Here is a 16,264-nt window from a genome sequence, read left to right as displayed (position 1 = left end):
CTGGGACACTACACAGATGCTCCCGATGATCTCGAGGTATTTGAAGCTTCAGTCTGTGTTGCCTCTATGCCTAGTATTTATACTCCAGTTGGCTGAGAGGTGGCGTGACTACAGTTTGTTTCTGTTATCTTAGTAGTTATAATTGTCAGCATTATGAGTTATTCAGCTGCTACACCACTCGGGTGCAACCAACCACTAACTACTCTATTTTCCAAGGCTGACTGTTGACCTTAGTTCTCCTTCCCCATACATTTCTGCACACACCTTATTACTCAACATTCAACTCTACTTCTGATAAAGCCACCTCAGCAAACTGTTTTGTTGCCATTCACTCAAATCATTTCTCTACACCTGCAGTTAAACTGCAGCTTTAACTACACCTTTTTCTGCATCTCATTTTTGTAATTTTCGGAAGCCCTGAACCGCAGAGATATTCCCCTTCATTTTTCACTGTGCCGTATAAGGCTACAGATTTTAAAAGAAATGACAGCAATCTCAAAACTTGGGCATGTTTTTTTTTTAAATTTTTTTTATTAACGTCACAGTTTTCTGAAGCTCAATAGAAGCGCTACACTGATGTCGTGGCAAATGCAATAGATTCCGACAACATTACTGTACAAGTATTCCACGTCATAACAGTTCTCAACCTGCTGTTTATTCCTGCTGGGCCATGTATTTTTCTTAGAGCTTTACTAATATCAGAGGGTGAATGCACACGGTTTTCGGGTTTCATTTGACCACAAGGTCTGTCTGGTTTGGGTAGCGCAGCTTCAGATTTTACTGTTATGATTGAATTCCTGTCAGGTATGTATATGCATTGTTAGGTGGGTTGAAAATTATTTACCGTATATGAGCGTCAGAAAGATATGACAAGACACCTGAAAATTACTATATGATGTAGTCGCCTGCAGGAACAGTTTAGTCATCTAATAACATGTAGTTAATAATATTGGAAGTGGTTGTTACACCTCATATGATTATTTTTCTGCTTGTTATTGTTCTGTTCATTTTAAGCAACATACTGTATATGCTTTTTTGACTCTACTGCAGCCTGCACTGTTTATTATAATATGCTGTATGTTTATGATGATTGATTTGATCTCTATATGTATTGTATTTCATTTATTTATGTATTGATAGAATTTTTTAATGGATTCATTATTATTCATTTCTTTTCTGTAATGTTGATCTGTGTTTGATTGTTTTGTTTAGTACAGCGCCTTGAGACACTTAAGTGTGATAGGCGCTATAATACATTTATTATTATTGTTCATTTTCCCAGTAACAAACTTTTTTATAACATTATTTGACAGGGCATATTTATCCTTATCTAACTGAAATGTGTGCATGAAATACTTAAGTCATGCGAAACTAGTCGGCTGGATAAATAATAAGATATCAGTTTGGTCATCCTCAAACAGAAGATTCTGTAAGTGCCAGCAGGAGCAGAGAGTGAGGGACTGAGAAAGGTTTGTTAGGGGTTTGATTCCCCGGTGAACGCTGAACAGACATACAATGAACTCCTGAAACCAGACTGCTTTGATGTGTCAGTTGCTAGACAATCAATGTGCCCTCCTCTGTCTGGCTCACAGAGAAACGGGTTGTTGCCAGCAGTCTCATTGCACATTGTTTTCCAGATTTGCATAGATATCTTTCAGTTTAGCGTGATGTTAAGATGTGTTACAAAGCGCTGGCTTTAGTCTGCTGTACCGGTAACACTTGTTACTGTACTTTCATCACGATGCTGCTGCTGCTACTTCTACTTCTCCTCACTCGGTGTGCATCAAGTGCTAATTAAAGATAAGGGGGGGGGGGGCAGCTACAGTCTGGCATGGTGGAAGCTAGGTAGGCAGAAATCCACTACAGAGCCTCACAGACTCTAAGAATTCAGACCCTCTACTGTTTTAACCAATTGAATACACACCTTTAACATGATTTATCTATGCTTCACAGCACAGCCAAGGAGTGGGGACAATCCAGATAGCAGTGAATTAGGATAAACTAGCACATTCTGCACTGCAGCAACGCCCTAGAAACCACACCCAACCCTCCTATTGCAACACTTGACCCCTTGCAGTAATATAGGAAGGAAACAGTTGAGAATGAAAATGGTGCCCCTTCCTGTTACACACCCCACACACAATAGTGTTTCGCAAACTGCCACCAATCTGTAATACACTACAACAAGTGCAAGCAATGGGCTGGATTTACTAAGCAAATGGATTCGAAAAAAAATAAAAGACAATGTGATGCCTGTTTTTTTATTTGTAAGCATCTTAACCCATAGCTGAGCTTAACACCAAGGAATGCGCTTGTAAAACTGTACTTGTGAGATGCCCCAGCTTTAGGCTTACCAGAACATGTTTGACCTACATTGCATGTTCTGCTATATATATATATATGTGCATGTCTTCATTTAAATAAAGGAAAAGAAAATCCACTGTACCTGTCAAAGATTCAGAACCACAGTCAGCAATTAAGAATTAATGGCCTAAACAGCATTTACCAGAAATGAGTGTGAACTCCACATTGCCTCCATTCTTTTAAACATGTTCACTTTTTAATCTTGATGTTGCACAAACACTGTATAAGTTAAAAAAAAAACTTTTGGTGAACAAATTCTGAATGTGGATACTCTTTGTTGCTGGTATAAAATAAAAACTGGGCAATTCATGTTATAAACCAGCACAACATTGGGGTTCAAGAATCAGAAACATCTGAAAAACCACAAACTACATTATAGACTACAGGACTCGCCCTTTTCATGCATCTTAACAACCCCTTTTTTATGCTGCTTTGGCAGAAAGTGTTTTGATGGAGGGCCAGAACACTCAGAGGAGACTCTGTGATGTTTTACAAACTGCTGTAGTTATTCCATGAATCAGGACGGTTCAGAGAGCCTGAAGTACATCATCTCAGTCCAACAATTTAAAAGTTTAAAAGTAAAAGCACAATGGCAATTACTGCGTCCAATCTTTTATATTATTACTGAAGCAAAATTCTTATCAATCATTTTACCCTTTGTCTAACATTTGTTATAAAACACATGTCAGAAGGCATAATGATTCTTTATTTTACAATAATAAAATACCCAGTTGAAATACTGCAGTTAAATAGCAGATAACTTCTCACACAATATCTCCTAAAATAAGCCAACTGACTAGGGTACATTTTTCAGGTAAATTACTAATGAGAATATTCAAAGAATTTACAGTAATATCAGAATAAAAACAGTGTTATCTGGGATGATAATGTGGATATATATATATTAAGCAACATCAGATACACCTCAAAGCACAGCATTTACTAGGCAGAAGCATTCGTTTTCAATCTATAGCATAAAAAGCACGCCTAAGTGGGTTCATACTACAAGGGCACAGTGAAAACAAGAATCCTTTAGTAGGTTTCTAAGAAGTGGTATTAAAGAACATTTTTAATCTCTGCTTTATTGTGGTACACCATCACGTCTCTTATCAAGCTATGGTTTGACTCACTTCTTTAGAACAGATGGATTGCTTTTTTTCATACACATCCATTCACAGCAGGGCTCAAGCAGCATTCTGCTTACTACAGTGCATAATTCTACGTTCTTTGACTGCGTTCTTTTGTTCAGTCGAATAGGACATGTCTGGCAGCGCCTAAAACAGGTCTTGATCGTTTGAGAAGGTCAGAAGTCAGTCCGGTGACCCTGCTCGACCCTGTAAGATTCAAAACACCCTGGTTCCAGAAATGGTCTTGTTTATCAATCAACATCTCAACACGGAGGTCATTTTCAAGAAACGCTCAGTGAAAGCAGAGCTGTTTTTGGCACGGCAGGTGTACAGGTAACAGATAAGCAAAGCCTTCCAGTTTTTTTGGTGCAGTATTTGCACCAGTTTCTTTCTGAAAGAAACTTGTTATGATTACAAAAGCAGTAAATAAGAACGTTGCTGTACATAGCAGTGTTTCCATGAGTGCATTTACAGCAATATGTTTTGATTTTCTCAAACTGCCATTAAATGCTCTGTATATCCAAAAGATTGCCAATGGCAATACAATAGAGCTGTACTGAGAGCAAATTCTAGCACACAGGCAGCCACAGAACTTGCAGTTCAGGTCTTTAACATTAACAATCAAAATGAAAGAAGGGAAGCATTTCATGTTCTATTCCACAGCAGTCAGATTTTTTCTAATTGTAGTCTTAATCCTGTTTGCAGATGCAGAGTTATTTTTTAACTTTACAGTAAAATTGCAAAAGAAGGAATACGATTATCGAATTACGGGAAAGATGGCCATGCAAATATATTGACTTTGTTCCAGCAGCTTGCGTGCATTTATTTATTGGAAATAGCAGGCAATATAAATTCCCCTGTTCTATCAAGATGACAGGGAGTCAAGGAGAGATGAGAAACGACATCACAAAGCTGACCCTTCTAAAGGTGTACTGCAGTGTAACATTGTAAAAGCCTTGCTTAGTGTGAGGAATCGATTCATCTATTCTGGTGATTAATCGATCAGTAGAAAATGTCAAGATTAAAACCCTTTTTCTCACAGGTGTGTTAGGTATTAGGAATGGGTATTAGGATTTCTTTGTAACATTGATAGCTGTAATACCCGGTAATCTTCTCTTTCTTGTACTCTTGTAATTGCAAAAATGAACCCAGATTGAGATGCTTACACACTTACTGGCTGACCATCGATTTCATGTTTACTGGCAGGAGATAACGTTTAGTTTTTACCTTCTCTGGCTTTTTTCTGAAGTAACAAGTCACAAAACCACAAGCAAGCCTAGATGCTGCTTACCCGCTTCCTTGAAATGGGGTTACTTTTGTGGTGCTCAATTTCAGTTCATGTTTTTTTTTGTTTTTTGTCAACTCTCAATCTATATCCACAGCAAGAATGAAACCCTAGAACTGATGATTATGCTGCAGACAGCGAACCTTTACTGCAGTCCCATTAGAATGTAATTTTTTTTTTTTTTTGGTCAGTATTGAAAATAGATATGTAAAAGTGGATTAGAATATGTATTAGATAAACATTCACTGCTAAGACCAGTAATACTACTAAGGGTACTGTAGATATAATCCATTCTTAAAACTATTGGGGGCTCCAGAGTGGTGCATCCAGTAAAGGTGCTCGCCGTGGAGTGCAGGATGCGCTCTATAGTCTGGATGTCGTCGGTTCAAGTCCAGGCTATTCCTTTGCCAACCGAGGATGGGAGCTCCCAGGGGGCACCCGGGGGAGGGAGGGCTAGGACGGCCAGGGTGTCCTCTGCTCACCGTGCACCAGCGACCCCTGTGGTCTGGCCGGGCGCCTGTGGGCTTGCCTGTAAGCTGCTCAGGGCTGCGTTGTCCTCCGACGCTGTAGCTCTGGGTGGCTGCATGGTGAGTCTGCAGTGTGTAAAGAAACGGGCAGCTAACGGCACACGCTTCGGAGGACAGCGTGTGTTCGTCTTTGCCCCTCCCGAGTCAGCGCGGGGGTGGTAGCGGTGGGCTGAGCCTAAAAATAATTGGACATTACTAAATTGGGGATAAAACAATATAAAATAATTGGCGACCACTAAATAAAAAAACAAAAACAAACTATTGAACAGTTTAACCATTTCTTCTAGATATTATTTCAGTTTTCTGGTGCTGCTGGTTAGATTCTGTGGGGTCGAAACTGGGTGGTTACTGTCAGATCTGTCAGGAATATCAGATATATTCCGATATCTCAATGAGAGTCAAGGGAAGTACGTTCCGATTGCTTTAGCGATCATAATCATAAACCGTGTATACATGTGCAACGGGCATTGCAGGCTTAAAACCGAGCTGGCCTAGACCAGATGAAAGCACTGAAGGCAGCTGTAAGCTAGCACACGGTGTGTGTGTGTGTGTGTGTGTGTCTCTGACTGACTTTGTAATTGCAGGTAATCTCCAGCATGGCAGAGGTCCTGTCAATCGCTCCCTGTACACAATCTGACACTTGGGGTTCCCTCTCTGCAATTTTTAAGCACAAGGAAGGAAGTACTTATTTCAAGATTTGCATTGATGATGCTGGTGATTACAGTAACCTAGTTAAATCGAACGTCCACATCCTGCAGCTCAGGGCTATTGAGAATATCTGGTAAATCACATGACACAGAGCAGCATTGCAGAAATTCTTCTTCTGAGTGGCTCCTAATGCAGCATCTTGTCAAGACTATTAAAGATCTGTATTTGTTAGATCTGCAACATTTGTTTTTGTTCAGCGGTATAATGTAGTTGCACAAAGCATGTAACAGGCAGATACAGACGTGCTCAGATTTGTTGGTACCCTTACAGCTCATTGAAATAATGCTTCATTCCTCCTGAAAAGTGATGAAATTAAAAGCTATTTTATCATGTATACTTGCATGCCTTTGGTATGTCATAGAATAAAGCAAAGAAGCTGTGAAAAGAGATGAATTATTGCTTATTCTACAAAGATATTCTAAAATGGCCTGGACACATTTGTTGGTACCCCTTAGAAAAGATAATAAATAATTGGATTATAGAGATATTTCAAACTAATTAGTTTCTTTAATTAGTATCACACACGTCTCCAATCTTGTAATCAGTCATTCAGCCTATTTAAATGGAGAAAAGTAGTCACTGTGCTGTTTGGTACCATTGTGTGCACCACACTGAACATGGACCAGAGAAAGCAAAGGAGAGAGTTGTCTGAGGAGATCAGAAAGAAAATAATAGACAAGCATGGTAAAGGTAAAGGCTACAAGACCATCTCCAAGCAGCTTGATGTTCCTGTGACAACAGTTGCAAATATTATTAAGAAGTTTAAGGTCCATGGAACTGTAGCCAACCTCCCTGGGCGCGGCCGCAAGAGGAAAATCGACCCCAGATTGAACAGAAGGATAGTGCGAATGGTAGAAAAAGAACCAAGGATAACTGCCAAAGAGATACAAGCTGAACTCCAAGGTGAAGGTACGTCAGTTTCTGATCGCACCATCCGTCGCTTTTTGAGCGAAAGTGGGCTCCATGGAAGAAGACCCAGGAGGACTCCACTTTTGAAAGAAAAACATAAAAAAGCCAGACTGGAATTTGCTAAAATGCATATTGACAAGCCACAATCCTTCTGGGAGAATGTCCTTTGGACAGATGAGTCAAAACTGGAGCTTTTTGGCAAGTCACATCAGCTCTATGTTCACAGATGAAAAAATGAAGCTTTCAAAGAAAAGAACACCATACCTACAGTGAAACATGGAGGAGGCTCGGTTATGTTTTGGGACTGCTTTGCTGCGCCTGGCACAGGGTGCCTTGAATCTGTGCAGGGCACAATGAAACCTCAAGACTATCAAGGCATTCTGGAGCGAAACGTACTGCCCAGTGTCAGAAAGCTCTGTCTCAGTCGCATGTCATTGGTCCTCCAACAGGATAATGACCCAAAACACACAGCTAAAAGCACCCAAGAATGGATAAGAACAAAACATTGGACTATTCTGAAGTGGCCTTCTATGAGTCCTGATCTGAATCCTATCGAACATCTATGGAAAGAGCTGAAACTTGCAGTCTGGAGAAGGCACCCATCAAACCTGAGACAGCTGGAGCAGTTTGCTCAGGAAGAGTGGGCCAAACTACCTGTTAACAGGTGCAGAAGTCTCATTGAGAGCTACAGAAAACGTTTGATTGCAGTGATTGCCTCTAAAGGTTGTGCAACAAAATATTAGGTTAGCGGTCCCATCATTTTTGTCCATGCCATTTTCATTTGTTTTATTATTTACAATATTATGTTGAATAAAAATTCAAAAACAAAGTCTGATTTCTATTAAATATGGAATAAACAATGGTGGATGCCAATTACTTTTGTCAGTTTCAAGTTATTTCAGAGAAAATTGTGCATTCTTCGTTTTTTGTGGAAGGGTACCAACAAATTTGAGCACGTCTGTACAATACTGTAGATACTATATGTAGTATTTGGACCAGAACACCTTCCTTCTGTATAGTGGGTAAGACGTTCACTTGGGAATCAGGAGGTCGACAGTTCACTCTAAGACGGTGGATATGGAAGTTGTTGGTCAGCAAACCAGTGCGTGCTGAAAGAGGGTCCGCATGTTCGTAGAATAATCATACAGCACCTCAATGGGTACAAATATTTAAGGATTACAAACACATGCAATCCATGGCATCTATAGTGGGCTAGGAACGTATGATAAAAGTTTGGTTCAGATTGGTGCAAAATTGAGCTGAATCAAGGTGGTTCTTGTGTCCAGCATGAGTGTGTCAGACAGGCATACAGATGGGCAGGCCCAATCAGGCCATAATGAGGACCCTAAAAACTGATCTGGAGGTATCGGAAAATGGCAAACAAAAAAGCACTGACATCCTACCGTGGAATCAGCCCATGTTCTGTACTTTAACCACGAAACTGACCAACATGGGGCTCTTACCAGCAATGCTGTTCTGAAAGGTTTTACACGTCAGGGCTCTCGTCAGCCTTGCTCTGGGCTGTTTGGGGTTAAAGAACTGCGAGAAAGTCTTACCATGGAGGTGACAGAGAAGAATTCAACCACTGAGCTAAATTAGAACCTCCACTATCTCAGGGTTTCCTATAACTCTCACACAGTTTACAAGACAGATTGAGGTTCTACAGTTGACGTCATCTGCACAGATACTTTTTAAGTTTCAGGCTAGGAATTTAATAGGAGTTAACAAGTTCTTGTTCTGACCAGGTACCATCAACACTGCAACTTCAATGTGGTTCATTCTGTTGATATGTTTAAGCCACTTTGCAAGACTTTGTAGCTTGAGGAGATGCTGGTGTTGTTTGTCTGATGTTACTAATGCATTACTTGAAACCCTGCATGTTCTATAACGTGATACAGAAACAACGGAAGACCTACAAGGTTTTTAACACAATTTTGGGGGACTGTAGTCCAACATTGCAACAACTTCTATATATTCCATATGGTGTTAACTGTAAAAGACTACAGCTCCCAGAATGCTGCTGGAAAAACCACAAGCATACTGCATTGTGGGTTCTGAAGTCCAATTCAAATTCTTTCTGCTTTGGCTTCAATAGCCATTATTCCTTGGAAAGACTACAAACCCAGTGCACTGAGCTAAAGCTGTGTCCCTACAAAAGGAGTAGGTTATCAAAGCTTCTGTAATGTAGAAATAATGGAAATGGCAAATCATTGAGTAGGAGGTAGTATATGTTTCTTTTTGTATGATTACACCACCGACAATACAGTTTTTAATTCTAAGCCTTGTTTCAGATATTCAGTGACTGTGCAGAAATTATTTCACCTTTTTTTTTTTTTTTACAACTTTAGGTTGCAAAAAAAGGAGCTTGAATCTTTGAGGAGATACACACACACACACACACACAGTCTGATATAAATCTGTAATAAATAAATATGATTGACGAGAAATAGTTCACAACAGAAGTTATGGGTTTAAAATGTTTTTATTGGAAAATGTGCATGATGTAGAGATATACAATGTACATAATACTGTCTCAATATTGACTAACGATAAAAATGAAAATACATCTCAGTCACAATAGAACTGTTGTGACTTCATATAAAGCAGCGAGGAGCAAGAACACTTTTCAACCTGAGCATTTAACCATCTGTAGAACAGTGTGAGTCCAGCACACCGCAAACAGACAAACAATAAACATACATGAAAGCCTGATTACCTTTTAAAATCATCTAACACTAAATAAATACCTGGACACTGAAGTAAAAAAAAATTCTAAGAATTTACTTTATTTTATAAATTAAAATACTGCATCTTCACATTAGAAAACAACTGACCGATAGCTAAATAAATACATCAATTGCAGCCTACACACGTCATATTTCTTATCTTAATTATTATATAAATAATAACACAAAAACTGTATTTAAATATCTATTACTCTATTAAACATCTATAACTGTGTTATTACAGGTGCTGAATACTGATAACAAGAAGTTTATTGCAATTACATCTTAGTGATGCATTACTAAGGTAAAGCTTCATACCTGCAATTAATAACTGTCTAGAATTGTTTAGCACATATTTAATAAAACATTTATAGACACATATTCCATTGTTTATAATGCATCGATGACTAAAAAAAGTCACTTTAGAAAAGAGATCATTATAAAATCCTAAAAATGATTACCATTGTATCCCATACGAAATACTGAGTAAAAGTTTGTAAAACAGAACCAGAAACAAACACTCCAGTTTACAGCACACAAAAACCCTGAAGAAAATGCAAAGCCGAGTATATTGAACACTTTCTAGTTCTATTAGAACCATACATGCTGCATTAAAAAATAACTACTCCTGATGCTTTGCATAAGCAACATTTCAATGAAAGAAATGTTTTAGTTTCAAGTAGTGTTGAATGGCTGTCAAATAAGTAGGACATTGTTTGTTTGTTTTTAATATTGCCTGGAGCAAAAACCAAACATTATCTAACCATGTAGTATATGGAGAAGCCATTGTTTTACAGCAGCTTCTGTTATTCTCTACATTTTTAACTAACAGTTTTTGCTTTAGCCATTCAATAGAGGCTCCTGAAGATGCTACAACAATTCATATCCCTGGTACGGTCAAGAGAGAGCTGAGGTAGATCCTTAGTGATGTCTCTTTGCCGTCAAATACTCTTCAATATAGTTAAAGAAAAGGCCAAGTTCCCCCATCGCTTTATACACCCCTTTCTCCTGCATCTGTAAAGAAAAAAAAATATTAATTATCTGCATATTTACACCGCAGTTCATACAGTACGGCTTTCCAGTTCTTAACTTGGTATCAAAATCTAGTTTAAAAAAGCATTGTATTTTTCAGGGAATTGGTCTAATTGGGAATTACAGGGTACTGGGTACTAAAAACATCAAACATCAAACAGTCAGCAACTTACATTTCCAAACTGGTTCTTTAAATCCTCTAAACTGAAGCCTTTCTTGTTGCACGAAAAGAATCTTCTCTGAAAAAAGAAGAAAAACACAGGTTTAGATTCAAGTAAGAAGCGTGCAGAGCATGGCCTGGGATATCACAGCTTCCTCTGGGCTGTCCAGCAAGCCAGGCAGTGACAGAGATGACAGCGAAGAAAAAAAATTCTTCCAAAATCCCACTAAATTTACAATGGTCTGGGTTATAAATAACTGCAAACAATATATTTCTGTTGGTTGAGCAATCCTGTCTGGAGCACTGCTCTGCGTAGATAGACTACAGTACAAGGGCGCAATTGGAAATTCAAAAACCTGCCACAGGAACCGCTGTAAGGGAGAACCACCAGCACCAGTGACTCATGTTTGTGGTAATAGCTCAAGGAGTTGACCAACATTATTACAAAACACCAACCACACACAAATGGATAGAATATGAGCAGAATGTGTCAGGGCAAAAATTAGCATAACCATTTTGCCGACACAATATTACTGCAAACCTGGGCTTAGTATAACAAATATTAATATCCAAAATGAGGCATACATTAAATAATCAAGTGACGACAGCTTGATACCTCTCTGCGTACTAATGCTGGCTGTGTGTAAATATTGCTGCTTGACTTCATATTTAATATCTGTTTAATATGATCTAAATTGGCATAACTGACTCGTAATTAATATGCATTTGAACGTGCATATTTCACAGCTATTAATACTTAATTATGGATAATATCACAAATCATTAATTATTACTAACATGCAATCATTAAACAAAATCATGCATCCTTTATATACTACTCACCAGTACCTGAACTAAATCTGCTACACTGTAGTAAACATTATTGTCACATTATTGCATGCACTAATTATAACATGCTATGACAGGGGGAATGGCATTATTGACACTGACAGCAATACGTGTATTACAATTACTTGGTTATCCTGCCAATCAAACACCGGTTGTGCGTATTAGAAAGGGACTACATTGTTGCTACTGTACATGCTAGGTGTCTTTCCTGACAAACAAACCACACAGTTTAAAACGAACACGCACAGAAACGTATCAGGAACCGCAACGCATTTACATTATATCCCAAAACTTTTGAAACTTCATCGTACAGTATATACAAAAAACAAATTTGAAAATATTAAGTCATTCAGTAGAGCTAATGTTTAACCAGAGGACTAAGTCGACGTGAAATGCGTCAGTTGCAACCCGTGAGGGGAACTTTTTCAACTGCTTGAAGGACGAGGAACAGCACTGTCTGCAGCATGCGTTTCGCTGAATCACCAAATGAATCATATTGTTTTGGAACATGAGCGAGGGATAGCTAACCAAATACTCTCTAGCGCGTGTGCACATTACACAGCGATATTGTTTACTGCAGTACGTCGTGTTATGAATTCTGTTCCACCACTTCCATTATATGTACGGGATATTTAGCTAACGAACCAGGTAAGGACCAGACTCCATTAAATACAGCTGTTTCTAAGACTGAGTAATTGATGTTGTTTGTGTTTTAAATAACTTTTCAGTTAACTTGCACTGCTACCATTGCATAGTCTACAGAAAAAAACGTTTCCTAAATTGTAGTGCCCAGTTTCAAAATGAATTCTTTTGAAAACCGTTCTTAGTCGAATTGAATTTTAAATTAAACAAAAACAGATGCTTACACAGCGTTTTAGGGTGTGCTTGAAATCATGTAGTATTCCTCCAATCATGTCGACTGCAGGGTTGATGTCCACGGAGTCATTATGACCCAGATTGACAGCTGTAGGGATTACATCCTTCAAGTAAAAATGCAGCACCTGATTCATGAAATGACAACCGAAGGGACTCTGCAATGTAGGAGACAGACACTGCTGTTAAAAAATGCACCAAGCTAGGCAACGCTAATGCTAATAATGCTAATAATAATAATAATAATAATAATAATAATAATAATAATAATAATAATAATAATAACACAACACAATCAAACAAAAAAGTTAAAAACTACCATTTAATACTAAAAAAATAAAAAGGCTGATATCATTTCTGGTGTTTTGTGAAATAATGTAGTTTGCTGGACCAAATTAAAAAAAACAAATGTTTGTTTTTGTTTTTTTGTCCGCTAGACTAGCCTGTTTCTTCTGGCTGCGCTGTACTGCTTTAGAATCAATCGCCGATACCGTAAGTTTCACTAGCAAGTACCATTAGTAGAGTTAGTGGAACTCTTAAGAAGTTCAGCGTATTCATCTCAGGTGAGTGAAAAAGAACGCACAGTACAGCCCCCTGCAGTCTGCACGTGGAAATGATTTTATAGGGACAGGATAAAAGCATCATATATATATATATATATATATATATATATATATATATATATATATATATATATATATATATATATATATATATATATATATTATGCACACACACACATATATAATTTGAAGTTACACTTACTTGTAAACCATCGAGCAAATTCTCATCTAGTAGAGCAGTTTCAATGAGATCATCTTTGGCTTCCTAAATACATAGATACACAACATTTACATAAAGTCAGTTTCATTTGGTGGTCAAAATCCTCCACAATGTATTCATTTGCAAAATGTCATTATTATTATTATTATTATTATTATTATTATTATTATTATTATTATTATTATTATTATTATTATTATTAAACACATGCACCAATAGTATTCTAACAAGCACATTTTAAACTGGCATAGTCTACAATAAGATATATATTTATGAATTGAATGGATTGTATGAATCCACCATTATTCCCTCCTCAATCTGAATAATTTAATCCAATAACACACTGCAGTGTGCTTGGCAAAATCACATTTAAAACCCTGGCAAATGTTACATGAAAACAAATGCATGGGTTCAACTTACATAATAATCTCTAATGTTCTTGAAAGCCCCCCTCAGCTCCCTCAGCTTTGCAGGAAATCTCTCAATATATTGACAGCATTCATCCTGGCAAGGCTTCTTTCTGCAATGAACAAAGTCACTCAGTAGCAGCAGCACGACTGAGACAGACCACAAGCAGATTCTGTAACAAACCATCTTCAGTCCTTTGCTAAGTAGCTTTCTTAACTCTGCAAACGGATTGCTTTGGAGAGCAGGTTCATACAAACATCCCATACCTTCAGCTTCCTTTTATATTGTCAGACCCAACTTCCAAAATATCTAAATTTCCGATCCTGTTTCCTGTGTTGGTTAATATTGAGAAAAAGTGCTTAGTAATTTCTTTTTCTAAATGTCAAGTCCTTCCTGGCACTCGGTTTCCCCTGTCCCCCAATGTCGATGTCATCGTCAGCTGTGAAGCACACAGTTTATCTTACCAGCGCGGCGGTTCTGTGGTTTGAAATGCAAAGAGTGTTTAAGGGGAAAGTTCTTGTAAAACTATTTGAATATATGCATAGGTTTTTAGTATTGACACACCTGCCCCTCCCTATTGCAATGTATAGCTACAGTTTGTACATGCTGTATTTTCCAAGATGTGCTATATTTATATTTATTGTAACTTGCATAATTCTTCACATAAAGGTGTCTATATATATATATATATATATATGTATATATGCATACACACACATTATGCACACATATGTGAAGAATTCTGCATAAGAAATTTACTACACTGTGTTTAAATTCCTTTCTACACAGCTGAAGAAAGGCTTTTGTCTGAAATGAACCCTTCAAAGAGTAATACTCCTCAAGCATCACATTATTTTGAACTTGTACCCCTCTAACTCTAAAATACATTTGTGAGCATGTGTGAAAATAAATACAAAACAAAAAAAATCAGTCGGACTTACTGGCACAGATGGGTTAAATTCAGAGGAAGAAAATCACTGTGTGAATGGATGCGCATACAAAATCTTGATGCTACTTTCTTGGCGAATGCCTTAACAGCTGTGCAACTAAATAATAATCACATATTAGTTATTAATTGATATGCAGTCATGTAAAAAAAAAAGATTCATATGCGGTTTATGAGAGATTACTTTACTTTTGTCTAAATTGGGGACCTGTTTTAGTATATATGATATCTATGATATGCAAGGGCAATCTGGATAGGAGTAAAAACAAAAGAGTTTCGATATGAGTTACAAGGAAGAAAAACAGAGAGAAGGAGAGAGAGCAAAGTGAGATAGGACAAGATTTTCAGAGATATAGTTTGCACAGACAAGATGAATAGTGTGATGTGTTCAATGTAAACCTTGCTGTCCAGTCATTTTTACACTAGATTCATCCTTCGAGTCCTTTGATTGGACGTTGTGCGTGCACGTATTGTTCAAACACATGTGCAATGAGACGTCAAAGTCGAGAGGTTACTGGACGTCCTCTGCTTTTGACCAACTCTGAGGACACATCTCTGAGGACACTGTTTCTAGTCCCCATGCTTTAAACGGCTGCTGTAAAATCGAGACCTGTAAGTACTCGACACGTTTGCAATGAAAAACAGGAGGATGGACTTGGATCTAAACATCAGGTAAGGTAGGTTGTTCTTTCTGTTGTTTCATTTGTATGTTTAATAACTGCATAGTAGTGTTTCAAAATGTGATTGTGAGGTGAATCATCATGGTTCTTAACAGGGCGATTTCAAGTTCATTGAAAGTTTACTAACAGAAACATTTGTATAAATTATTACCCATCTGCAAAAATCTCCATCTCTCCCCAGAAACAAAATCCTGTTCACGCCACTGCTGTATCCTGTATATTTTGCAATGCTTCCTGAGCCGGTCCCCTCCTATCTGATTTAGGAACACTTCATGTACAATACTTAGCATGCAAGCTGATTCTAGCAAGCCGGAATTCCCAAGAAAACTGATTCTTTGTTCCTCCCACTGGACTGGATGAAGCATCTTCTCAGCCCTGTACTGGAAGCCCACACTATAGAACCTGTAACTGTAGGACAAAATCTGCAGCATGTTGCATTACCTTCTTGAAAAGCATTCCCTGAACTTTCTGTGAGTCAGCCACAAGAGATTTCAGCTCATGCAGCTTTTCAGGAACCCTTCTCTGTTTTTGGCTGTATTGAAATGCTCCTGTATTGAACCGTGTGCAAACTTGTTTTGCATATGTGGGGGAAAAGGGTATTTTAGTTTAGATCGCTGTTGATTTTTTGCAGCTTAAAACAAATACTTGAATTCTTGGTGCAATCAGTACCCTCCTAACTTGAGAGAGATGGGCGGCTGTCCTTTTTAAATGAAAAGATTAAACGAATGCATTACAAATCGAAATCAAAGCATTTTTATTTCAAATGAAAGAGTGGCAGGGATCCCATCAGCTGCAATACTAAAATGCTTTTTCACAGTGTGGGATACCACCGCAGCAACCACAAGATACCAAAGGAGTCTGAGCCAAAAAAAAAGCTAAAACACACA

General features: G+C 38.0%; 1 protein-coding gene across 1 annotated transcript; it reads right to left on the bottom strand.

The window, feature by feature from the left end:
• Window positions 1-9,415: 9,415 nt before the first annotated feature.
• Window positions 9,416-13,983, bottom strand: LOC117429786 (interleukin-10-like). Its single transcript, XM_034049627.3, has 5 exons — window positions 13,764-13,983; window positions 13,326-13,388; window positions 12,554-12,718; window positions 10,852-10,917; window positions 9,416-10,660 (listed from the first exon to the last, which is right to left on the bottom strand). Exons 1-5 carry the CDS (start codon window positions 13,935-13,937, stop codon window positions 10,568-10,570), a joined length of 561 nt encoding a protein of 186 aa, XP_033905518.2. The 5' UTR covers window positions 13,938-13,983; the 3' UTR covers window positions 9,416-10,567.
• Window positions 13,984-16,264: the final 2,281 nt, after the last annotated feature.

Source organism: Acipenser ruthenus, chromosome 30, assembly GCF_902713425.1.
Source record: "Acipenser ruthenus chromosome 30, fAciRut3.2 maternal haplotype, whole genome shotgun sequence".
Lineage (NCBI taxonomy): Eukaryota > Metazoa > Chordata > Actinopteri > Acipenseriformes > Acipenseridae > Acipenser > Acipenser ruthenus.
The sequence above is the reverse complement of the archived record's forward strand: the minus strand, read 5'-3'. Positions and strand labels throughout refer to the sequence as shown.